Source organism: Alternaria metachromatica (genome assembly GCF_023757995.1).
Source record: "Alternaria metachromatica strain BMP 0045 chromosome Unknown scaffold_33, whole genome shotgun sequence".
In the NCBI taxonomy this organism is placed as follows: Eukaryota; Fungi; Ascomycota; class Dothideomycetes; order Pleosporales; family Pleosporaceae; genus Alternaria; species Alternaria metachromatica.
This window is the reverse complement of record NW_026055524.1, coordinates 1-25,069: the sequence shown is the minus strand read 5'-3', so window position 1 is coordinate 25,069 and position 25,069 is coordinate 1. Positions and strand designations below refer to the sequence as shown.

General features: G+C 52.4%; 8 protein-coding genes and 1 non-coding gene across 9 annotated transcripts; 5 read left to right on the top strand and 4 right to left on the bottom strand.

Annotated features, from left to right (window-relative positions):
• Positions 1–205: 205 nt before the first annotated feature.
• Positions 206–1,442, bottom strand: J4E83_009453 (uncharacterized protein; the record flags this gene model as incomplete). Its single annotated transcript, XM_049336339.1, has 2 exons — positions 206–1,183; positions 1,254–1,442. The coding sequence occupies 2 exons, from the start codon at positions 1,440–1,442 to the stop codon at positions 206–208; spliced, it is 1,167 nt and encodes a 388-aa protein (XP_049184438.1).
• An 837-nt stretch (positions 1,443–2,279) lies between these two features.
• On the top strand, positions 2,280–2,725 carry J4E83_009452 (uncharacterized protein; the record flags this gene model as incomplete). Its single annotated transcript, XM_049336338.1, has 4 exons — positions 2,280–2,296; positions 2,354–2,379; positions 2,444–2,484; positions 2,576–2,725. The coding sequence occupies 4 exons, from the start codon at positions 2,280–2,282 to the stop codon at positions 2,723–2,725; spliced, it is 234 nt and encodes a 77-aa protein (XP_049184437.1).
• A 1,010-nt stretch (positions 2,726–3,735) lies between these two features.
• Positions 3,736–3,821, top strand: J4E83_009451. The gene has a single exon. It is a non-coding gene; the product is annotated as a tRNA-Phe (tRNA).
• A 416-nt stretch (positions 3,822–4,237) lies between these two features.
• Positions 4,238–5,096, bottom strand: J4E83_009450 (uncharacterized protein; the record flags this gene model as incomplete). Its single annotated transcript, XM_049336337.1, has 2 exons — positions 4,238–4,877; positions 4,933–5,096. The coding sequence occupies 2 exons, from the start codon at positions 5,094–5,096 to the stop codon at positions 4,238–4,240; spliced, it is 804 nt and encodes a 267-aa protein (XP_049184436.1).
• A 1,904-nt stretch (positions 5,097–7,000) lies between these two features.
• On the bottom strand, positions 7,001–7,942 carry J4E83_009449 (uncharacterized protein; the record flags this gene model as incomplete). Its single annotated transcript, XM_049336336.1, has 2 exons — positions 7,001–7,881; positions 7,939–7,942. The coding sequence occupies 2 exons, from the start codon at positions 7,940–7,942 to the stop codon at positions 7,001–7,003; spliced, it is 885 nt and encodes a 294-aa protein (XP_049184435.1).
• A 3,747-nt stretch (positions 7,943–11,689) lies between these two features.
• Positions 11,690–13,113, top strand: J4E83_009448 (uncharacterized protein; the record flags this gene model as incomplete). Its single annotated transcript, XM_049336335.1, has 4 exons — positions 11,690–11,764; positions 11,819–11,921; positions 11,972–12,990; positions 13,042–13,113. 4 exons carry the CDS (start codon positions 11,690–11,692, stop codon positions 13,111–13,113), a joined length of 1,269 nt encoding a protein of 422 aa, XP_049184434.1.
• A 918-nt stretch (positions 13,114–14,031) lies between these two features.
• Positions 14,032–15,594, top strand: J4E83_009447 (uncharacterized protein; the record flags this gene model as incomplete). Its single annotated transcript, XM_049336334.1, has 1 exon — positions 14,032–15,594. One exon carries the CDS (start codon positions 14,032–14,034, stop codon positions 15,592–15,594), a length of 1,563 nt encoding a protein of 520 aa, XP_049184433.1.
• Positions 15,595–15,807: 213 nt separating this feature from the next.
• Positions 15,808–22,353, bottom strand: J4E83_009446 (uncharacterized protein; the record flags this gene model as incomplete). Its single annotated transcript, XM_049336333.1, has 2 exons — positions 15,808–16,075; positions 16,142–22,353. The coding sequence occupies 2 exons, from the start codon at positions 22,351–22,353 to the stop codon at positions 15,808–15,810; spliced, it is 6,480 nt and encodes a 2,159-aa protein (XP_049184432.1).
• Positions 22,354–23,808: 1,455 nt separating this feature from the next.
• J4E83_009445 (uncharacterized protein) lies at positions 23,809–24,435 on the top strand (the record flags this gene model as incomplete). Its single annotated transcript, XM_049336332.1, has 1 exon — positions 23,809–24,435. The coding sequence occupies one exon, from the start codon at positions 23,809–23,811 to the stop codon at positions 24,433–24,435; it is 627 nt and encodes a 208-aa protein (XP_049184431.1).
• Positions 24,436–25,069: the final 634 nt, after the last annotated feature.

The window sequence follows — 25,069 nt, the reverse complement described above, 5'->3', positions numbered from 1 at the left end:
GATGGAAGATAGGAGGAGTCAAGAGAAAGTGGTTCTATTAGAAGAATCTGTAGCTATCTGTTCATGTATCGTTCGTTATGCTGACTGCTGTGTACAGTGAAGCTGACGCTCAGCTAGGATGCTCATAGTGGGGTATCCGAACGCCTCCTCGTAAGCTTATGCAGGGACCGCGGAACTGATTCCGAAATCGAGCCAATTTCGGAACTCAGGTGCAGCACTTCAACTCTTCGCAAGTTACACCACAAGGCACACCGCATGTCTCAGTACTCGTTCGCGCAGTTTGCGTTGAACTTGTGACGCCTTCGGCTGTTTCCCTGCCCCCAGCTTCAACCTCATGGATCCTGTCCGAAGCGGATGCCAGCTCAGGTTGGAGTGTTGCCGAGTGAATGCCGTACGCATGCAGACATTCAGAGAAAATCTTGGCTTTGCTCATGAAGCTCGCGATATCAGGGTCACTGACCACAACGTGTGCTGATGCGACAGCCTTCTTCTGATCCAGACGCCAGACGTGCAGTTCGTGCACACTAAGCACACCAGGAATGGCCTCCAGATCGTGTTTGACATCCTCAATTTTGACGCCCAGGGGTGCAGACTGAAGCAGAATCTTTCCGCTACGCTTCGTGAGGGGAATTGCGGTAAGAAGAATCATGATGGCGATCCACATACTAACTGCTGGGTCGGCATAATAACGATTAGGCGACTTGACGAACCATATGATGACTGCGGAGATGATGACACCGATGTTGTTGATCGCGTCGCCGATAACGTGGATGAGAACTCCGAGAATACCCAGATCCATTCCGTGCTTCTTTGGTTTCGCGGATATGTGCAGGTGATTGGCATGTATGGGTGTAAGTGACATGCTCTCTTCGTCGCCGTTACCACCAGGACCATGGTCGTGGTCATGCTCGTGTAGGAACAAAGCACTGATAATGTTGAGAGCTAGACCGACACAACCCACGATCAGAACTAGCTTGGGGTTCTCGACGCGCTCGATGCGGATGAAGCGTTCGATGGATTGTAGTGTGATGCTGACACCTAGGGCGAGAAGGAAAGAGCCGTTGAAGAAGGCGCCGAGGAGTGAGGCCCGCGCCCAACCGAAGGAGAGATCTGGAGGTGAAGTCTTGCGCTCTGTCACCTGGACAGCTACCAGGGCCACGATGAATCCGATCAGGTCGTTGAGCTGGACAGAGTGTTAGTGGCTTGACGCAAGGAAGGTTCAACGTAGGCATGTATGATGATGCGGGACTCACATAGTGGAAGGCATCAGCCACCAGGGCAAGTGACGATGTATAGAAACCCACGGAGATTTCGGCCGCGAAGAAGCAGAAAGATATGGCTATCACAGCCCTGAGGCGGGTCTTTCGACTGACTTGGAAGCGGCCATGCTTGTGCCCATGCGCACGATGGCCTGGCTCGTGGTGGCTGTGGCTGTGGGCCATGATGTCGAAGGAATGTTGATATTAGGTGTTAAGAAAGGATTGAGAGAAATCTCATGGTAAAGAGAGGGTAAAGATTAGCAAACGAGGATGCAGACCGAGTACCTGCCTGGCTTTATGGACGTTTGTACCATGTTCAGGAAAAAGGTGTGAAACACAGGGACTCAGTGACGGTGCGAAATTCGAATCAAGATATGACAACGGTTAGATACCCAGATGGACTTTGAAGAAATGCTACCTGTACTATCAGAGCCTTCTAAGTTCATGTAGTACTTGTACCTACGGATTAGTGACAGACTAGATCGCGGCTACCTGCAGATTGCGATAGCCGTGTATTCATTGACGGTAAGGACGGGAGCCATCGCGTAGGTGTAGTTCTCGATCTGTCATCGCGATATGTTATCATGTAGTTCTGCTAAACGGTATGTCATTACCTAGCTCCCGAGGTCGCGTCCAGGGATAAAACGTGAAGCGTGTGGAAAGCTGCCGCGCGTCACAAGGTGTAGCCCAGTAATTTGCTACTGCGCGATGGAAGTGTTAAGTATCCGACAGATGCTCTAGGGGACGTGACTCGCCACAATTTCAGAGCGGCAGTAGATTGTGCCTAAGTGGTAGCGTGAAAGATAGATTCACATGATAGCGCGGAGGACCTAACCCGATGCCGCTTAACGCCGGAAGTGCCAACACCGCCTTTAGACCGAACGGCCTGGACCCTCCCCGCCGTCGCAAATAATCTCGCAGAACCACCAGCCTTCACACACAAACAAATCCTCGGACTTTGATCGCTCTCGACATATATCTCCACTCACACTCAGCGACTGACTATCAGCAAATTACAAGATGGGTAACGGAGCCAAGTAAGCCACTTTACATATATCCAGCAGCCCTGGAACGCTCGCTAACATTTTTCGAAGAGCGCAACAGAAACGCGACAGGAAGGGTTAGCATCCCACCATAGGAGCCGCCTGTGAGACAGTAACTAACTTCGTACTCCAAACCTACAGGCGATGCCGGTCCCAAGGAAGCAAAGAGCCAACTGAAAGCCGTACGTAACCCCGCTCCCTCGCGCGATCCTGCAACGTCGCGGTCCCGCATTCATATCACAATTACAAGTCGAACTGCTAACACAATGCCAGAACGCCGCCGCCCAGACCATCAAGTGCAAAACCTGCTTCCAAACCTTCCAGGGCACCACGAGCCGCAAGATGCTTACCGATCACGCAACCAACAAGCACAGCAAGGAGTTCGACGTCTGCTTCAACGCCGACGAGGGTGTTGTGAAATAAGCAGTCACACTTCCGAGCGAGTGCACGACGACAACGGATGATACGACAAAGTTTGCTATTTACACGAGCATGAGATACCACGGGCGAGGAGTGAGGAGTTGATAGGTGACGGCCATGTATGGCGATTTGACGAGGCATGATACACAGGCGTAGGGATCGATATATCACGAATCAGACTATTGGCTACCATACGCCTTCTTTTCTCACACTACTACAGAAGGGTTGTCCCCTCTTTGATTGACTGATGGTTAGTGATTTAGTGTTAGGAACCTAAGATTGACGACGTTCCAGGGGTACAGATATAAGTTGTTGGACCAGCGTAAGCGGGAGACGACGCGTGTAACAAGCACCCGGCCGGGATACTGAGCATATATAGCAGACACGTGCTGTTGGCCGATTCGACAAGGACTTGGGAAATGCATGGACGCGTTGCCACTCACTCCCTGTGGACCACCTGTCGATGCATTCCAAAAGACAGATTTCCCCTGATTCGAACAAGCCACTTTGAAGATCGCACCTAAGCAAAGCCTATGGTGCGACGCCATTCTGGTATCGCAATACTTCGCTTCAATATCGTTATCCCCGTGTTTATGTATGTTAAGCGCGCATGTCTCGCGTCTTACTAGATTAGGGGATCCGCACAGTAGAGTCAAACTTGCAGTCGTGGTGTGCAACGCGCATACCTATACAAGACAACCCCTTCCCGGAAACAGACAAGCCGAGATGCAACGTACAACAGTAATGAATACAGTGTTCCTACATTGCCAATTACCACTCTGGTGTACCATCCCCAGTTCCCGTCTCAGGCCTGGCCAAGTCTAGCCCGCGGTGCAAACCCCACTTCCACCCCACCAACGTACTTCATCACGACACAGGGTTTTGATTTCGCCACAACAGATTACTATTGGATGTTTCCCCTTTCTTGACCTTCAGCTTCGTCGTCTAAGACGCAAAACTTGGGATATAGATGTTGCACTTTGCATTTTTTCCATCAATTCCCTATCACAACCGTCTCCTTAGCTCAATTGGGAGAGCGCCAGACTGAAGTCTCAGTCACTAAATCTGGAGGTATCGTGTTCGATCCACGAAGGGGACAACGTGCTCGAGCTTGCTCGGGATTCTTCGAACCATTCTTTTTGCGGATGTGGGTAACATGGCGGGTGCGCCTAGCATGCATCCTTTTTGCCGGTGTTGGCGGTTTGTATGAGAACACCAGGCCCCGGATTACTCTAATGTGTACTATCACCTTTGCGCATACAACGAGGTAAACCTGGCGGACATCATAGGCTTGTGGACTGTGGGTTTTAACCAAGCGCACTGGAAGGCCATGAGGTGCTTTTGTTTTGAGCACCTGTATGTCATAAGGGTGATACTAATCATTACACCAAGTTCCATATACCTCCTCTCTTCTTGGACAGCTTTTTGTGCACTTCGCGTGCTAAACTCTCAGCCCTCCCTGTAGAAACCGAAATCATGGTATTGTTCCCCGGGAAACACGCTCTGTCACAGCCCTCATATCGCCAACCTGTTGTTGTCCGTCCATCCCACCCACACCCCACCAATCTCCCTCGCAATATCCTCCGCAGTCCTCCCATTCGCATCCCTCAGACTCCTGATATCAATCTTGTCTTCTGTAAGGCCCCTCATGATACCCATAGCCTCGGCCTCCTGGAAGACCTGCGTCGGAAAGTCCAGCAGCGGGTAGTTACTCGCCAGCAGCAGTAACAACCACGCGACCTCTCTGCTCTGCGCATGCACTGCCGCATGTAGCCCCGACTGCATATCCCCAATCGGATCCTGGTATCTCAACATCCTATCAATGCCCACTTCCTTCTCCGGATGATCCGTAGTGCTCATTTCGACATCGCCCTCGTCGTCCTCGCTGTCATCGTCATCGTTCAGCAGCAGCTCGACAACAGCCTTGTAATCGCCTTCGCGACAGAACTCGAGGAACGCGCGCGCTTTCCTGTCTTCCGGGTACGCTTTCAGATATGATTCTTCGGTGAGGAGGGGCAGGATATCGAGGTTCTCTTGGATTCCGCCTTCGTTGTTGAGTCGGCAGAGGACCTTTTGTTGGCCGTCGCCTGTGCTGGAGATTTCTTTGCCGCAGTGGGGACACGAGGTTATTTCGTAGGCGGAGAGGAGACAGTCCCTGCACGTGGTGTGTTAGCGATAGTATGCGATTGTGTGCAAGGAACTTTGCGTACCAGTGGAAGTGGCATCCGCAGGTTAGCTGGACATCATCGGGATATGTTTCTGGTGCCGCCGCGGGTCCTTTGCCGGATGACGATGCGCCGCCCTCGTACTCTTCGTCCTCGTCGCGCTCGACTTCTACCTCTAGGGGCTTGTCGCAGATGACACAGGTAGACATTTTGGTGCTTTTGCTATGTGCTTCAAATATGTGACGGTGTTGGTGTTATGGGCGGGGCTATAGCGGGGGTTGTACTTTTTTTGTCGCTAAATCGGGAGGGCGTTCACGCGTCACGCGTCAGAGCTTACACGGACGTCATCGACCTCTTGTGGCGGCGTCAAAGACTCTGGACGGTTCTTGCTGCTCATGTATCCATTATTTCTTTGTATTAATTGGCTATTGATGTCCCTATCATCGCAATCTTTGATAGCTGGGGTTCGTCCACATTAGAGGGACGCGTGCGAGCGCGATCCTTTCCCGTCCTTCTCCCCTCGGTCTGCCTTCACCAACACGGCTTCTAATTGCGTCCCTCACAACCCTCAAACCATTGCTGAAGCGTGTGCCAATCTCGTGCGCTGTCGAGTTCGCTGTCGCCGGGCGGTGATCGTTCCGAGATACTCGCTGCATGGCACGGTTGGGCGGCATGTCGTCGTCCTGTCCATAATCTTGTTCTGCAAAAGCTGTGGACCTCTCTTGGTTCTTCGTCTTCAATTGCTTGAAATAGCTATCGTAAAGCTGACCCCAATCCACTAGGATGACCCCTTCTTCCATGTTCCAGTACCGGATCGATTTGTTCGATACCCCAAGTGTCCAGTGTTGTCCGACACTCATCGTCACATTGCATCTGGATCGCGACGCGGAGAAAATTCGGGCCCATCCGTAGCAGCCCCGGCGGTCTTCGTCTCGCCATACGCTTGAGATTGGTGCTTCTTGGTCGACGGAGAACACGGCGACAGTTGGATCCTCCACTAGGAATCGATTGAATTGCAACCGGAAGGTGTGATTTCGGCAGCCGAGATTGGAATTGATTATCGTGTGAGGTAGATGGGCTACTGGGCCTCGATGTGACATAGCCGGTCTTGAAGTGCAGGTATTCGGATTCCGTGGCGGGCTCAAATCGGTGGCGCGTCGACACATATTGCAGGAATGATCGGAGAACTCGTGGTCGGTCTTATTGGAACTGAACATGTTTAAAAGCGGAAGGCAGAGCATACTGAAAGGCAATGCGAAAGTGTGCGTAGAATAGGCAGTGTTGACGGGAAATGAACAGCTTGTCAACACGTTCAAGGTGGTGCAAACAATGCCATGCAGGCTTTGCTTGTTTCCGTGGGCGATCGAGTTGTCTTCCAAATACCAATTCCGGCACCCTGTGTCTGCCACCATAGCCAGGTACGTGCCGGACTACTCCTCACCGTACCATGGTAATGTCGTTGCGTGGCCCTTTTCATCGGTCGCGCTCCGTAGACTAAGGCAGGGAGGGGGACTCTCCAGGCCGGCAAGTGAGGAAAAACAGCATGAGCCTTTGCTTTTTTGGAATACCAGAGCTAGCGCACGCCCGTTCTCTCGAAGGAGCACAAGCTCCGTCTCACCGTCATCTCGCCAGCGAATGCTTGCTGCGGAGGAGAAAAAGCACTGCGATTATCTATGGAACAACAATGTACATATGCATGGCGTACGAGCGAATTGTAGGAATTGGTCGCTCGTAAACTCCACAAAACAACGTACAACACCAAGACCTCACACACCACTTCAGTGATCCCTCGGTCTGCTTGGCAGAATTGTCTGCCTTCCTGACCGCCATGGACATCTTCAGAATGCCATGCTTGGCTCAACGTAGTGCGTGCCCTTTCCATATCAAATCTCCGGCGCCTACGACATCCTCAACAAACCGATACCAACTGCCCTTTACTTTTGACATCTCGTAGAAGCATCGAAGCTTCCACGTGCTGTGCGATTGTGGCTCGTGAATCAGTGTAATTACCGCCGAGCATTTGCAATGTGGCGTTTTTGGTGACGGAATGAGACGGACTTGACTTCCTGAACGCCAGGGAGTTGCGCATCGAACGCAATTTGGTTTGCGATGCCTAGAAGACGACGCTGTTAGCACGTTGTTCCTTCAAAGCTGTCAGACTGTGTTTACCATTCCATTCCTCATCTGCCCTCCGATCCTCTTCAGCCATCTCTTCAATGCTCTGAATGCTCCTCATCTGGGGCTGCTGCCTCTTCTCCAACTCCATCCTCGCAGTCATCTGCTCCATTATTGCTTGCTCGGCATCTAGTTGCTGTATGCTATCCTTGTTCCGCAGTAGAAGACGGTGTGACGCTGACTTCCAGATCGCCCTCGAGTCTCCGATGCGTTGCTGAAGAGGCTTTTCCCAATCTTGTTCCCAGCCCCGCGCTGGCTCCTTACCTGTTGCAGGTAAAGCGGTTTGAGAATGGAACGCTGGTGCGTGGAGAATTCGGGCATTGGCAGTCGGTTTGGGTTGGATGGGTACGGCGGCCGATCTTCCTAATCCAGAAGGACAGTATGGCTTCTGGACTTGATGCTTGCGGACGTTAAGGGGTCGGATCGTTACGTCGACCGCAGAATCGTATCTGTCAGAGGGAGGTGGAGGCAGTTCTCTCCTGAGTGTTCGTTGCAGCTCAAACGACTCTTGCCATGAGAGCACGGATCGTGGGCATTCTAATAGGCCTGACACATTTGCGTTTTGTTTCTGGGGCTCACCAACAGCTCGCTTGGCCACCCTTCCAGCAAACATCGGTGTTTGCGAACCCAGTCGCCCTCCAACAAGTGAATTCACACTCGGGTTTACTAGCCGAATAGTCTCGTCTGTCGGATTTTCTTGCGGTGTAGCCTTTCGAAGGCTTCCTGCTGAAGGCAACGCCCATTTAGTTTGTTCATCCCACGCTTTGGTGCCGCCGTTGTGTACCTTTTTCGAGGGCTGCTCTCTTCGACCGATGAGCCCTTTGCGTGGCGTGTGTCGGACATCGGGGCGACGTACAGGCGACGATGCCGTCTTACCCATGTCCACATAGCTAGCGGATTTGTACTTGCGGTGCGGATGATGATTTCGTAGACAGCTGCCGAGCTTCCTAGCCCAGCGGCGGAGACGAGATTCGCGCTTGTGGACGGTCATGATCGTAATATCAAAGTAAGTGTAGTTGTTTCTGGCGTTTTGGGGTGAATTATTGCGTCAAAATTGTATAACGTGGCTGCTTGTGAGAACATTCGTGGAGATGCTCTCGCGACCAAATAAACCGTCACAATGTTATCCAACGTTCTCATAGCAACGTTGTTCTACTCCACTCTTCAAGCGGGGCCGATGATGATGTTTCTGCCCTGCTTATCCATCCGGGTCCCTGAGTAACGCTGACGCCTGTTGCGGATGCCCGTTGGGTGGCTGCTTGGGAAGGGACAGCAGTTCCATGTTTCCAGTCATCTAGCCGACCAACGCACCCAGCCGTTTACCGTTTGACCGAATAGATACCTAGGTAATATCCTTGGATTCTCGAGCCACGAAGTGTTTGCGCTGGTAGTTGTGGCCGCGCAGTCGGTTCGTCGCTCCGCTGTTCAGTCTCGAGTGAGCCTATCTGGTATACAAGCTTCCACTAGCCTGTCCAGGAGACTCCATAGGCCCTGGGCTAGTCTGCACGCTTCCCAGATAGCACCACCCACAACTAGGACAGACAACGCGGTGGCCACGATGACAATGCCCACCACAATGAAGCCTAGCACGTGCGTAACCGACAGAAGAGGCTCTGTGATCCGCCATTCCACTTTCTTCTTTCCTACTCGTGCGAAGTAGAACGCCAGGAAGCCATACCGGCGCACCTGTATATCACGATCGAGACGTCCCACATATCCCAACCACTCTGCAGCGGTTATTGTGACCTCTTCCCCTCCTCCAACAGAAACACTGATCTTCTGCTCGAACCTCGCGATGCGATTGCACAGTCCTCCGAAAGCCAGCTTGGCAAGCAAAGCTTGGTCACTGATGCATGCTATGCGCAGCTTTTGCTTGTCACTAAAAAGTGGCGTGATGGTTCGCAACACTGTTTCGATGGGGGAGTGTCCAAGGCTGCACCAGAAGCAGCACCGAGAGAAGTGAACTTGCTCTTCGTGGAAGCATTTCTGTACTAGTACTTCTTTGGCGCAGCTGTAGAGTTGACGAGAAGTGGGGCGCGCGCTGAACCAGAGTTCTGATGGGGATAGGTAACTGCAGATGTTTAGGACGAGTTCGTTTGGCAGGCTATCCATCGAGGCTGTCGGCGAGGGTGAAATTCTGGAAGGTTTGGAAGACCGCAGAGAGACGCGCTGTGTCGCATTGCGTCCTGAAAGTCCAGTCTCGCCTCCAGTGCAGTATAGTAACATCCTCGTGAAGCGCGTAGCGAGTGACAGAGCGGGATCCGACGATAGGAACCTTGCGGCATTAATACCCATCATTGTGTTGATTTCTGATCTTGCGTAATGGTCGTATAAGCTTAGCTTGCTGTACCTTGTCTTTACGGAGGGGTAAAGCAGGGCATCATACTCGGACTTTGTACCGGCTCAAGGCTTTGGTTGAGGGGTGCTTGGTGCTGGTCTCACACCGATGGGTGGCTCACAATTGGGTAAGGAGGCGTGAGGCTGAGGAAGCTGATGGTTCTGGGCCGCATGGCATCAGGCGCAACGTCGAATCGCAACTGTTGATGCAGTCATACCAGTTTCCCAAAAGGGTAAGAGGCTGCATATGCCTTTACACTGGCCTTAGGCGAAACGGGTTCTTATACAACTGACAGGGGAGTGTGCCTCGCATAGCGACAGCGGAAATCCACCGACAGGCGCGGATTGCGACGGGTAGGTGTATCGAAAAGGGAGCCAGGGAGCCCTGTGGCGTCGTAAGACTGAGGGTTCACAAGGAAGTGGAAGCGATACGATCTGATCTTGGCACACGGTACATTGTAGATGCTGAAGGACCCTTAAGGCCCCACCCGTCTCTTCCCTGGTGGTGTGATTCACTGCTGACGCAGAGAAACTTACATTTTTTGCGACTTGAGTTGCGCCACGCTGACTGCGATCAACAGCTGCGTGCTCACCATCGTGGTATTATCATCAGCGCCTGGGCAGCAGTCCTGCTACTATACGCAATGCCATTTCTCGAATAGACCAATGGATCGCATGTGCTGGAAGACGGATCGGCATCTACTGGGTTCATCTTGGTCAGCATCCATGAATCAGCCTTCCTGCAGGTGCACCTGAACCTTCTGAGATGCTCCATCTTGGTCGCAGCCGCTCGAGACAGTATATGTGGCGATATTGATGCAACAAAGCTTCAGCGTATTCTGATATCTAGTGGGTGGGTTCATCAGTCTCTTCTTCGTCGCGTGAGTACATAATCCGCCGAAGGCAGGGTGGCAGGTTGCTCCGAGGACGGGAGCAGCACGGACCCTGACACGCGTGATTGCGGCCTCAGCCGCTTCCCATCCAGATGACGTCGCACGCGAACTCCGCTCTCTGACAGCCTGACGCTACCAGGTTTCACGTCGCAAGTAACTTTAGGTCGCCAAACGACCAGCGAGAACGCACACATCGAATGAGAACGAGGCATGCTCTCATGGAGAAATATCTGCAAAAACTCGGAGGATTCCAAATCTCGCCGCGTCTTGGGAAACGGGCCGAAACTGAGCACACGCCCACGTCCTACTAAGGAGAAATGCTAGGTAATAGGCCAAGCCAGGCAGGTAAATAGCTAACGGGTGTAAGTAAGCCTACTTCTCTATTAAAGCTACTTCTTATTAATAGCTACGTATAGCTAAAAAGAAGTATCTTATACTCTCTTTAGTAGTAGTAATAAGCTATAATAAAGAATAAGAAAGCTATATATTTAAGTTAGAAGTATAAACTATTACTTTATAAAAATTATAAGCTTTATAGAGCTACTATATAGAACTTAGAGACTCTATATTATATTATTAGATACTAGGTAATAGGCTAAGCTAAGTAGGTAAATAGCTAATAAGTATAAGTAAGCCTACTTCTTTATTAAAGCTACTTCTTATTAATAGCTGCGTATAGCTAAAAAAAAAGTATTTTATACTTTTTCTAGTAGTAGTAATAAGCTATAATAAAGAATAAGAGAGCTATATATCTAAGTTAAAAGTATAAGCTATTACTTTATAAAAATTATAAGCTTTATAGAGCTACTACGTAGAACTTAGAGACTCTATATTATATTATTAGATAAGACGCTAAGAGATCTTTGTACACGCTGCACAACACAACAAGAAGCTCTAGAATTTTTTTAGAATGCCTACCTTATATTTTATATAGCAGACTCTTTTCTATATAACAAGAATTTCTTAAGAGCTAGTTTTTATAGGGTTGTAGGGTTGTAAAGTTGTAAGTTGCTTAGAAAGTGTCGCATTTTTCCCTGATACGACGTGCGCCCATGGCCCAAATGAACCGAGGTGCTTAGCAGTCGAGGCCTCCCCTATATTTTGGAATCAGTACTAGTCCCCCGCCGAACCTCGTCCGCGATCAGTAACCGGTTCAATCTTCACACCGAAGGGGTGTATATTGCACCGCAGCTTCTGGAAGAGAAGTACATGTATATTAGAACGCGCGAGCTGGAGAATAGCAGAATAGCATCATCGTTACCAAAAACATAACCGTCAAAACTGCACGAGGGCATAAAACCAGCGTTGAGGCTAACCAGACACCTACACAACATTTGGAGTTCAAGAACACACCATTCGGCACCAACCCACACGAAAATCAATAACCAGGTTACAAGATGCAGAATAATCGTCAACTAAGCGATCCGGTGACATTGCCATCCGGTCTTGTGTTCAAGAACAGGCTACTCAAGGTAGACAACGAAGAAAACAAACGCAGTGCGACCATGTCCCTAACACACCCATAGGCAGCGATGGCAGAAACCATGTCAAAGTCTCATGACCCAACAGAGACCCTTATGTCGGCCTACAAAGCATGGGGAAAGGGAGGATGGGGCGGAATCATAACGGGTACAGAACAGCTCTCACCTACTGATTTTTCCAAAGACTAACATGCAAAGGCAACGTGATGATCGATGAGCGTTGGCTCGGAAACGCTCTCGATGTCTCTCTCACGCCTAGCACTAACCCCGAACTCATTGCTCAATGGCGCAGATATGCAGAAGCGTGCCGTATCGAAGGTACCCCAGCTATCGTCCAGCTTAACCACCCCGGCCGCCAAAGTCCTCTTGGAGCAGGTTCAAAGGGGCTATTCGAGAAGAACATCGCACCAAGCCCTATCGCACTACAGTTCGAAGACAACATCTGGGCAAAGACGGCGCAGAAGCTCATCTTCGGCACCCCTCGAGAGATGACAGTTGCAGAAATCGAAGACGTGGTGAAAAGACATGCCGACGCAGCCAAGTTCCTCAGCGAAGCAGGTTTCGACGGCGTAGAACTGCACGCCGCACACGGATACCTACTCAACATCTTCATGTCCCCGAAGACCAACCATCGGCAAGACAACTACGGTGGCTCAGCGTTCAATCGCGCCCGCATCGTTCTCGACATCATCAATGCTATCCGCGCTGTCGTTCCATCTACATTTACAGTCGGCATCAAGCTCAACTCCGCTGACGTCCAACATTCCAGCGATATGGAGGACGTTATGCAACAGATCGGTTACCTCAAGGATACCGGTATCGACTTCCTCGAGATCAGCGGTGGATCGTACGAGAACCCTAGGATGATGAAGGGCGACGAGCCACAGCCTGGCGAGAAGAAGGTGTCTGAGCGTACCGCGAAGCGCGAGGCTTTCTTCCTTGATTTTGCGAGGGTGGTTAGGCAGAAGTTCCCAGAGGTGGTCTTGATGGTTACGGGCGGTTTCCGCAGCTTGACGGGTATGCGTGCCGCGCTCGAGGAGAATGCTTGTGATTTGATCGGTTTGGCGCGACCAGCTGCTGTGGACTCGAGTTTTGCGAAGAAAGTCTTGGAGGCAGAGGCTGCGGGTGGTGATGTCAGTCTGAGGTTGGATGCTGTGAAGCCGAGCTGGTTGGTCAGCAAGATTCCAGTCAAGGCTTTGGGTGCTGGTGCTGAGAGTGTAAGTTTGGTCCCCCGAGAAGTGAAGATGTTGGTGCTGACGAGATGCTAGGCTTTCTACGGCGCTCAGATTGAGCGAATCGGTAAGGGGCTGCCAACAAAGACGCCTCCTACCACTGCATGAGATGAATCTGGAAGATCTGTGTCGCTTTTATAATATCTCAAACTCTCTAATGTGGTCAGCCATCGTTTTATACTCAGGAGTTCAACAATAGATTTCCGGGCATTATACCAATCCAATCAAGCTTCTACATGTTGTAAAACCCGTCCTGGAATCTTCCTGGTTGAGCAAATGCCATACTGCTGAGGATCTCATGCGTTCACTAGAGGATTGGTCAGTTGTCAACACATCGTCAAAAGAAGCGTGATCGAGACCCTTTACAATGCGAAAGCTTTCACGTAAAAACTGCTGCCACCTGATGCGTCAGAAAAAATGCGGCGATATCTATTCCCATCTCCTGTGGATGAGGAAGCGGCTCAAGATGCTCGACCGTGCCTCCTCTACCTAGCCCGGAACTTCACCAATCAACGCCTCGCATTAGGTACAGGTTTCCAGTAAATCCCGCGTTCGACGGTATCCCCAAACCTACCCGATACGGTATGCTGACCTCCGCCAATGAAGGGTTTCCTTTTGGTACCAGTTTCCAGTAATGGGCCGCCTGTTGCAGTATTCGACGGATTTCAGGTCCTGCCTGATGGAGGGGGCTGACAATAGCCAATGGGCTTGCAGTTTGGAGGGCTGAGTTGCTTCTATGCTGTCTTCGATGGATCCTAAAAGTTGCCTTATTTGGGTGACTTCGCTTAGCCAATGAGGATGCGTTTTATGTACCTAGTTTAAGGTTTTTGGCCGCTGTGCACCTGGAGAGTGCTCAAGTTTTCAATGGTTTTTGAGAACTTCCGAATGCGGTAGGTTGAGCTCGGACCACCACCGAGCCGCGGCGATCCCAAAAGATTTGGGACTTGCACGGCGGGCTGCATCATCGTGTCGTTCACGTCTGCTGTGCTGTTTACAACTCGCTGCTTTTGTGCGGCGCCTCCGTCCATGTCTATATGCTCTAATTCGGTGCGAGCATTGTCGCGCTCTCGAGTCTCGCCAAGCAAAACGCTCCTTCCGTTTCTGTACCAGACACCCACGATCCAGCAATGGCAGTCCGCCACACGACCAGTTGCTCGCCGCAGTATTCACACGCCTTCGCGCCCGTACGTTAGCGAGGACATTCCCTTCGAAGACGATGCAGATCTACCGCCTGTTGTCGATCAACAGCCTCCCCGAAAGACTACTATATCTCGCACCGAGCGGGCCGTGTTCCAGAAGTTGTACAGGAAGTTTGATAATGAAGGGCGCCAACAGAAGAAGAAAGACCCTTTGGTAGATGTCGACGAGGTGTTCGAAGAGTTCCAGAAAAATACAGAAGATATCCCGAGTATAGAAGATATCCCGAGACCCTCGCTGGACAAGGTTTTCGACGAAGTGCTGAGAGGCGACCCGCGATTGCGCGCATTGCGTACACAGAGAACGAGGGCTCGATCTAACAAGCAAGATGCCGCTGGTGCAGAAGTGGGCAAAACGCAGAGTAGCAAGAAGAAGGGCTCGAGTGTGGAGGCAGCAAAGCTCAGAGAATTGCGTCTAGCGGAACAAGAACGGATCGATAGCCTCATACGCTACGCACCCACCGATCGCGCCCTCTGGCAAACCCTCGAGCGCGAAGTCTTTGCCAAAGTACGCGACCTCGATCTCGACAACGCCAGCGGCAGCCCCACGAAAGAGCCAACCGCCAAACCCAGCAACAACGCATCGAAGAAGTCATCAGAAGCAAAAGCCACTTACAAACCCTCCCCACCCTCCACCAACGCACGCATCCTCTTCCACAATTACCCCTACCACCTCATCACCGCCGTCACCACGCTACGCACCGAATTCCCCTCCTCCCCCCTCCCCTTCTCCATCCTGCCCACGATCAAAAAGCTCGGCCGCTCCTCGCACGCCCTCGGCGCAACAACAACGCTCTACAAGCACCTGATCCGGACGGCATGGATCCAGCAAGCCTCCTACATAACCATAAACATGCTGCTCAAAGAAATGGACGACAACGCCATCGACTTCGACGCCGACATTCTCGGCCTCCTAGACGCAATGATCAAGGAACACAACCAGGCGAGGAGTGGTGGGCTGGGCAAAGAGATGGCCATGTTGTATGGCATGGAGATGTTTGCTGATGGCCTTACGAAGATTAATACGTGGAGGAAGGTGGTGGCGGAGAGATTGGGTTTGAAGAGTGAGGAGAAGAGGGCGAGTAGCTCGCTTGTTAGGAAGATGACGGGGCCGGATGATCCGAACTGGAAAGGGCGGAGTGGGTGGTGGAAGAAAGATGGTAGTGCACAGGGGCTTGGGTCACGCGAGAAGGCTGGCGCGCAGGACTATATGCCGCTTGTTGAGGGTGTGAATTCGGGTATTGATGGCTCTTTTCCTGAGACGGCCTCTGCGAAGGGTGCCGAACAGGTCGACTCCTCTGAAGACGCGATTCCATCGAGCGAGGAGCCCGCTCCCGAACAGCCAAGGGGAGATGAGCGCGCTGATGACAAACGTGCGGAAGTCCTAGTGTAGGATCATCATGTATAACACATTTTATTGTTACTCCAAGCACAGATATTCAACCCGCGGACAAGACATGCTAAATACCTTCTACGTTCACCCAGATCACAATGACCCATATGATACTAGTCCATGACGTGCAACAATGAATGAAGATAGTTAATTCCAAAACGCCTACTACAAGCCCTGCACTCATACTATCATAACTAATAAAACACCCGAAATCTACAAACTCTCCCAGCCCCCATTGTTAACATCGCCCTCCAACCTCCTCGCAATCAGACTCTGCACTCCGCCTTCCAGCCAAACCTTCCTCAGCAACGCATCATAACGCTTCTGGTTCAAGAAGAGCTGGTGATGACGGCGCAGCGCGGGGTCGACTTCACCGTGCTTATCAAGATAAGGAGCGACGTGCCAGGTGCCGTGGTCGAGATTGAGGAAGAGAATCATGCATTTGCGAATGTGAATGAAGAGGCCGATTTGCCCGCCGCATCTATAGGTTGATACGTTAGTATATGATTTTCTTGAATGATGTAGCGACTGTGGGGAAAGGACGTACTTTGCCAGATGCTGGTTACAGCCTCCACGGTTCTTGTTCGTCATACAGCACACGGCTTGACTGCACATGATCTCGCCGCAGAAGAGGCAAAGTGCGGGGTCTGTTAATTCTTTGCCGGTCGTGGGGCAGCGGCGGCGTATCGCTTCGTCGGTAAGGGTGTCGTAGTTCTTCGGTAGGCCGACGAGTTCGAAGATGGCGGGGTGGGATAGCGAGACTACTGGCTTGAGCGGGTTGTTGCCGGCTTGGGCCCAGAGGAGATGGCGGAGCCAGCCTCCTACGATGGAGCGCGTTGTGTGGGCTGATGATGTACCGCTAGCGAAGGAGGCAAATATCTCGTCGAGGGACGGTAATCGGAGGATGGAGGAAAGACGTGCGAGTTCGGGCTCGTCTGCGCGTTCGGCGGGGACGAGTGGGAGGTCGATGCCGTAGCGTACGTGCATGAGGATAGCCGCTTTACGGACGAAAGGCAGAGCGTAGGTTGAAACCATGGTTTGTATGAAGCCGAGGAAGTTGGGTTCCTTGAACTGTGATGGAACGGGCATGTTATCTGTGTCCAGCGAGGCGGGTGAGTCGCCCGTGTTGACGACGTTGAATACGACACAGACAAAGAAGAGCAGGTTGTTCATCTGGTCAGGCGACGACATGAACCCATTACTGACTTTCTCCTCACTGATAAACTGCTCGGGGGACGACACGAAGGGTTCTGGATGCAGTGCCATCTCCTCAGCAGCCTGATTCTTCACACCTAGTGCGAAAACAAAGACTACCCGCACGATCTCAGCAAGGTAACACAGCCGCATTATGTGGTGGATGTCGAGATTGGTTGCTGGCACAACGCCCACCGCGCACTCCGAGAGGAAGATGAACGGATCTTGGCATAGTAACGGTGCGATGCTCTTAAGATCGAAACTCAGTACATCCGGATCAGAGATGCCTGGATGTCCGACCAACAGCTGGCGGAACTGGCGACGCTGATTTTCCGAAAACTCATCTGTGGTCTTGGTCGGTCCCTGACCACGTAGGCTTCCGATGGCGATGTACGACGAGACAGTCTCAGAGAACACCCGGAGATGGGTGATCGCTTGCGGAGAGATCTTGTCGATCAACGTCCCACGCACCGATTCGGACTGCACACCTCGCTGAGCAATCTCGGCGGCGGCGATAGAATACCCAAGAGCTTGTGCAAGCGCGTCGGTATGCGTGAAGTCGTTTGTAACTGCGGGTGTATGCGGATATGCGAACGAGGAGTGAACGTTGTTGACTTTCAAGGTCTCTCTCAGCCTATGGTAGATCTTGATCAGTTCTCCCATTGGAACATCCTGTGTAAGAGCTGGACTGCTCTGAGAAGATCCTAAGCCAGCTTCGGCGGTCTCAGGAGGCTGCACACCCAGGAACGCTGGGACCTGGAACCGAGGTGCAAGTTGTCCCGATTGTGACAGAGCAAGGCCAGTCGAAGGTAGCGGTGGCTTCAGCAGATCAGGCAAGCGACTCGATATTGGCTGGATGAAGTCCCGTTCTGCGTATTCATACAGCATCTTTTGATCGTGCGACAAGTCTGCTGGAACCTTCAGACCCTTCTCCAGACTCTTGTGGGTTGCAACCAGTTGTGATTCCAGCCAGGTATCGAATGGCTCCTCCGTCTCAAGGACACCCGTGCTAGACACCTTCTTTGCTTTCCAGATGATTGGCAAAAAGATATTTCCAAGGGCTTTGCACAGGGGACACATAAACTCCTTTAGCTCAGGCCGCTCGGGGTGATTGCGCGCAATCTGGCTGACATGACGTCTCTGCGTAGCATTCAGGTATACCTCAAAGCATGCGAAATGCATGATGTGTCCGCAGCCAGTAGTGACTGGACCAGGTATTACCGAAAGAGGAGGGAATCCTTTTCCTAGTTCTTGTCTTTCGCTGGTAACGCGCTCACCTGAAGCAGTGACCTTCTCTACCGTACGCCGGTTCTTGCCGGCCACACCGAATGGGCGCAGGTCCTCAGCAGATCGATCGAGACTGGCCGGCGTCTGCACGACTTCGTCCACCCACTCTTCATCCTCGAGAGGGGTTTGCCGCATGATTCTGCTCTCAGAAATATATCCAAAAGAACCATAGAGTCTCTGCTCGTTGCAGTCTTCCTGACACAAGATGCATGTACCGGAGGGGTATTTCAGGGTCTTCTCTTGCTCAACAAGCCCCCCGGTCTCATCTTCCAAGTCGCTAAAGTCATCTTCACCCCAGTCGAACTCCTGATTGGCCAAGAACTTGCCCTGTTGCTCTTTGAAGGCTGCCATAACTTTCGCCTGTCGGTCGAGTGCTTGCTTCTTCTTGAGCTCTTTGTGTTCCTTGTCCTGAGGTGCGGGTGAGGCAGTATCCATTCTGTCGGCTGGCATGTTGATTGCTGCCGCTGCAATGATGAAAGATTCTTGTTGGCGTTGCTTGAGCCTATGAAGAATCAGGCTTATCTTCGGCTCGCATGCCTTGAAGGCTTCGTTGTCTTGCAGGGTCTTCAGGATCGATAGAACAGTGGGGTGGTCTTTGACGCCCACATTTGCGTTCTTGGTCAACACTGACGTGACAAAAGAGTCGGGCATCTTCTCGGACCACCCATGCTCTCCACTCTTGTCCTCGAGGATAGCAACAAGGAGGAGCTGTAGGACAAACTGGATGTATGTTTCCACGCGAGTGGCTGGTATGCTCGGTGTGGCCGATCCTGCTCTCAACCCATATGCCAGTAGGTAGTATATGATCTGCGCAAACAGCGGTGTTCTGGTGAACGCCGACAGGTCTTGGAACAGACCTGAAGGAATTGTGCGCAGTTTCGGCTCATAGACGATATCGCTAGCTTGTTTTCCAGTCTTCTTGGCCATGTAGGCCTTGTATGTGTTCTCTGCTTCCTCTCTCTGGTTGCGGTTGTACTGATGAAGGTAAGGATCTACCAAATCGATGTACTCCTCCTTCAATTCGAAAGTCCCGCTATCAGATAATCCCTCTGGAGCTCGGAATCTAGTCATTTCAGACAAGACAGCGGGGAACTCGTCCATATTCTGAATCCGATCTGACAGTCGTGCGGTCATGTCAGAGAAAGAGAGTGGCTTGAAGCACAGTACATGAGCAATGTCCTTGCGCATAGACGCTAATTGAGACTCATCGTTGTCCTCCGCAGGTATCAACGATGTGCGCTCGCTGAGAATGATGATGAGCAGATGCACAAAGTCCTCAACCACGTCAATAGCTTGGCTGTCCTCGAACCCATGGTGACTGGCTTCGTACTTGCCAGTCATCCATCCGTTTAGTCCGAATCGGTCAATCATAGACGCTAGGAAGACCGACGGATCGCAAAGGACGAGTGCAGACTGTAGGAGGAAGATATCTCGCTGGTGCGACACGTCTCTCTGTGATACACTTCGATACTGCGTCATCTGATGTCGCAATGTGATGCCGTTCCTGACCCAAATGCCTGCACGCATCTGAGCTAGCCATGAGCACACTCGGAGGGGAAAGTCGAACATGGCTAATAGGTATTCCTCAGGTTGATGCACAGGAACGGACACCATCGCCGGGTTGAAGTCCATCTGCAGTTCGCTGGGTGAGAATAGAAGCAAGCGCAAGATGTCGTTCCGATCCATGCTCCGCGCTCGATCAATGAGCCATGATAGAGTGTAATGAAGTGCGTGATGGAAGCTCATGGGCTGTGTCGCGACAACGTAATCGACAACCTTGTACGATGGCCCATAGAAGGTAGAGGGTTCGGCGTCAAATTCAAAGACCTCCAACGTCTTGAACCTGGTCTCTTCTTTGAGCTCGGTCTGGTCAAAGCGTCTACGTTCAGCGCCTAGAGAATTGATGATGGCTACCTTGGCGGCTGCACGAATAGCACGCTGGATGTTGGACGGGTCCTGACCGCGGCTCCAGGCAAATGATTCGGCAAAGTGTCTACACAGCTTGTTGATTTCTCGGGTGATGAGAGAAGCGCTGATCCATGCTTCCGACTCAAACTCAAGATGCTCGCCCACTTGGCGAACATTAGGACAGATACCTTGGTGAAGCTTTACGAGGTCTAAGAACTGTAAGAGGTACCGCGGCTCTTCGCGAATTCGCTCCTGGACGAATTCGGAACCCAAAAGATACTTCATATCGAGGAAGAAGTGATACATTCGCCGGTTAGTCACAGCCCCCTGCTCGAAAGCTAGTGTTGCTTTGGGGTCGACATTTGAAGGGTAGCCGACCTGACGGGTAGTCAAGAAGGTGTAGAGAATAGCCATGAGGTTTGTAAGGAAGTTGCCACGTTCGACAACCTCGGACGTAATAGACGGAGTTGTCAACATCTGCAGAGAAAGGTTGATGATGGAGTGGTCAGGCTCACGGTCGGCAATGAGGTAAAGTTGTGCGAGAGCAGTATAGACGCCAGCAAAGCGTAGACCTAAGAGGCGCTTGAACTCAGGAATGGTGACGACGGTGCTGATGAAGACATCGCGGATACCGATGCGCAATTGCTTCCACATGCGCAAATCATACAATATCAAGTGATCAAGCCTCAGGCGTTGCCAGAGGTCTTCGTGAGGTGGCGTTCCAGGCTTCTTACCGTAGCTTTCAGGCCGTTCTAACCAGTATTTGGCTGGCCGCGCTGGCCGTAGTGGCAGTGACCGGGTATGAGGTGTCTCTGGAACCGGCAGAATCGGCTCGGCATGGCTAAGAGACGGCGCGCCGACCATGGGCTCACTATCTGACTCAGCCGGCGTGACACTCTGCTCAAGCTGAGCACGCTGCGGGTGTGCAGGTGGTGGCGGCGGCGGTGGGGGAGCAGGGTAGCCTGCCATTGTGGCTTCAGACACTTCAAGCGCCTCGTCTGCGCTTTCGTATGCCTCCATCTCCACGTCGCCATCATTATCCTGAGCGCCGACCTCGTCAATGTCCATATCATCTTGGGTATCTGCTGCAGGCCCGCCATCGTCGTCATCGTCGTCGTCAGAGGCTGTAGTGTCATCGTTGGTATCGGTGGTTCGCTGTCGCTGGACCCGGATGATACGAGCTCGTCGCTGTAATAGCATGCCGTTGAAGAAGCCATCCATTTCAGCTTCCTTGTCTTCCATCTCGTGATCATCCAGACCGTTCTTGCCAATACTCTGGTTTGACGCTTCGCTGCCAATGCGCCACGGCTTGAGGAGTTCCTCACAGACGGTGCGGCGAAGTATTTGGTTGTCCTCGCCGACACTGCAGCCTGCGATATCCTGTATCCACTCAATGAGTACACCACCCATCTGCTCTCGGAACGTGTCTCTCGCGGATCGAATGGTGACAGTGAGCTTGATCTCCTCGATAATCTTGGCCATGCGAAGGAGGTCTTTCAGGTCGGTCCTGTAGACTATGGCACTGCGGCCGACGTCGTTGATCTCATAGGCCTTTGCCAGGCCGAACGCCAACTTCTGTTTGCACGCACGAGCGACCTGATCTCTGACGTCGTTCACTGTGTGTTTCTCGTCGTTCCACAGTACTAGGCAGAACTCGTCGCATTCCTCTGTCTCGTCGCCCAGGTCGTACCATCGTGAGGTAAGGCGCGACTTGCGCTCGTCGTCGAGAATGGACTCTTCCGACTTGGGGTGGCGCAGTTGCTCCGGGGAGCAGGAGAAGACGTCGATGAGGTAGTCGAGGGTCCGTGCAATAGTGGTGCGAATGGTCTCTGCGAGTTCGTCTGGCAGCATAGAACCCTCTCTCGCCTTGCCTGCAGCCTTGGACTCGCGCTCGGGGTCTATCGAGTGTATGTTGCAGTGCACCGGCCGTATCCAGGCCTCGTCATCTCCGCAGTCGCAGCAGCCAGAGTTGCCGGGCGAGACGCTGACAAAGACCTGGTGCCCCTCATGGTCGGAAGCGTCAAAGCAGCGGGCGCACAGCACGCAGGTGTCGTCGGCGCTGCACGTCTTACACCGGTATGTAGCCTCGCCATTCTTGAAGATATGCCCGCATGGCTTTCCTCTCGCGGCTGGTGTGTATTCGGCGCCTTCTACGGCACCCTGGGCGTCGCGCAGACTCCAAGGCTTCTCCGCATCCGTGGGAAGCCCATTGGGGAAGAAGTGCGCTAGGAATTCGGGGCGGCCAGCAAGAGAGCGGAAGAGGATCTCGCGCAGCTCTCGGTCAGCGGCGAGCTCAAAGCGGTAGTTGTGTCGTCGTGGGAGTTCGCGCAGGTGTCGGCATAGTTCTTGCTCGTGCAAGGACATGTACATGGTGCAGCTTTCGCGGCGGGATGGTGGGGCGACGCGAGTGATGGGGGAGGGAACAACGGGATTCCAGGCGTGAGGTTGATTTTAGTACGAAGTGCTGGTGTGGGCCAGCCACCGGGGTGAGTCTTGGGTTGGTGGAAGGCTCGGTGTGGTAGGAGGAAGCAGCAGGTGCAGGTGTAAGATGCGCGCTACTATGTCATTGCGAGCATCATCTCGTGAAACAGCGCGGACCCCCGAGGCACGCGCGACGCCACCAAGCAGCGACTACAAACCCCGCCCGTCTACAAAGGCAATCAATGTCTTTGAGTCTTCTGTCCATTGCTGGCACATGGAAAGACATCAGTTATTCACTGCACATGTTCCTCCCTTGTTCGAGACAGCCTGATCATGGTCCTCCATGTACTAGTAGCAGCATATGGTCTGTTTGACGCAGCCCTGATTTGTCTGTATGCTAGAATCATCTATGAGACATGCACCAACCTTTTGTCACGAGCCAGAACTTCCATAACACACCATCAAACGCAATCATGTTGACGGGGCTTCATTCATGGGATGTAGGTCACATCGCGCCTTGGTATTTCGCATGCTGTAGTATACACCACAATGTACAGTGTCCGCTCCAAAGAACCGTAAGAAAGTGTCTATTTCATGTTCGAACTGAGGTATGGCTGATGTCCTACTCGTCGTCCTCGGCGGCCTCCATGTATCGCTGCTTGATGTCCTTCCATTGGCGCTGTGACTTGTATTAGCGAATGCCATGTCCACGATAACAGTCTGACGTACGCCGCGGTTGAGACCGTCCCAGATCTTTTCTGAGCCTGTGTCGAACGCCCTGCACTGCTATCAGCCTCTCTCCTTTCCCCAGGTTCCTCTTCCGGATGCCGTGGCTTACAGTTGGAGACCGAAGGCGGAGCCGAAGACGGCGAACAACATGGTGGTGTTGCTGCGGAGAACCGCGCTGCAGGCGATGGTTAGTCTCGTTCGATCGAGGGTGTGCGCGAGGAAGAACTTGCTTGTAGACGGTGCCGATCATCTGCGCGGGACCATTAGCGGACATTCAAAGACGTTATCCGATCAATTCACTTACGCCAGACATTTTGGAGGTGTCGAGAGGGCTGGGTTGACTGCGGAGAGGGATGTGGTGGTGCTTCACTGGCGATGTCAAAGGCTGAGGTTCGTCGACAAGATTCAAGCTCTCGCGTCACGGGGATTTGCGCTGCGCTAATTGGCCCGTCGTGCCTTCCGCTTTGACGTGAACTTTGTTTCCAACCCCACCACCGCTACCAGTTCAACCTCGACGACACGCACCGATAACTCCTCAAATCTCCTCGCAGACGCCTGAAAAGACCTGGCGAGGTCTCACCAAGACGATTGGTGTGCCCCGGCTCGTTGCGACTGCCTGACATCCTCTGGCGCACCCTACCTCCACTCCACCTCACCGCAGGCGCGACCGACACAATGCCTTCAGTAGAGACTCCCGCAATCTCCAAAGCCGGCATCACCACCTCCGCATCCGGCGAACGCCATATTCCCGCATCCGTCCGTCCCGACGGCACCCTGCGCAAAGAAATCCGAGTCCGCCCAGGCTACCGCCCACCCGAAGATGTCGAACTCTACAAGAACCGCACTGCTGAGGGCTTCCGCAACAGAGGAAAGGCGGGTGTGCCAGGTGCCGAGGCGGTGAAGAGTGAGGATACAACCAGCATATCGAGTCCAGCTGCGAATAAGAACGCCAAGCGGAGGGAAGCTAGAAAGAAGGCAGCCGCCGCTGCGGGTGATGGGAAAGATGAGGATAAGGAAGCTTCTGCTGAGCCTAAAGAAGCAGGTAACCCGGTTGAGATTAAAGAAAAGGAGGTCGCGAAGGCCGAGGCTGAGAAGGTTGTCGACCCTGAGGTTGAGAAGGAAAAGGAAGCGAAGAAGCTCACCAAGAAGCTGAGGCAGGCCAGGGATTTAAAGGACAAGAAGGACAAGGGCGACAAGCTGCTACCGGAGCAGTTCGAGAAGGTCATCAAGATCAACGAGCTCATACGCCAATTAGAGGGCCTCGGCTTTGACGCACAAGGAGAGAAGAAGGGCGAGACTTGAGGGTGTACGGCAAGAGCTCCTCCATGGATAGCCACACGAACTCCCCAGCCGAGACAGCTGCTTCTCTAGTATGAGCTAGCAACTCCACGATAGCCACGCGTCGATGGTGTGGTCAGACGAGCTGACAGCGGTCTTTAAACCCACGACTACACAACGACGACATGCCACCCACACGTACGTCAATCGCTGGCTCAGATAAATATCGCAACAAAGCCCTCGACTACTGCCACATATTCTGTAGCCTACAGCGCCATATCCACCTACACCTTTGGTCCAACATGCCCTGCAAACCCGCCATCGGGACGACATCGCAATCTTAGTCAACATGTAAAATAGAATACCACGAACAGTAGATTCAACCGCGCAGCTTATTCAACTCACAATTCCCCTGGCGTGCTTTCACCGACTGTGATCCCCGCACTATATCTATCCTTTGCGTACCGCACTGGGCCAAAAAGAAAGGCATGAGTTCGAGAATCGCCATCTCAGATCTGGGGCAAAAAGAGCAAAAACATACAACAGCGGGGATTCGCTAGTGGTCACCCACCTAACTACTAATCCGCCGGTACACTGCTTGTATATGGCTGAGCGGACGGGAAGCCTAATTCTCAGTGTCCTATGGTCGTATGTGAAG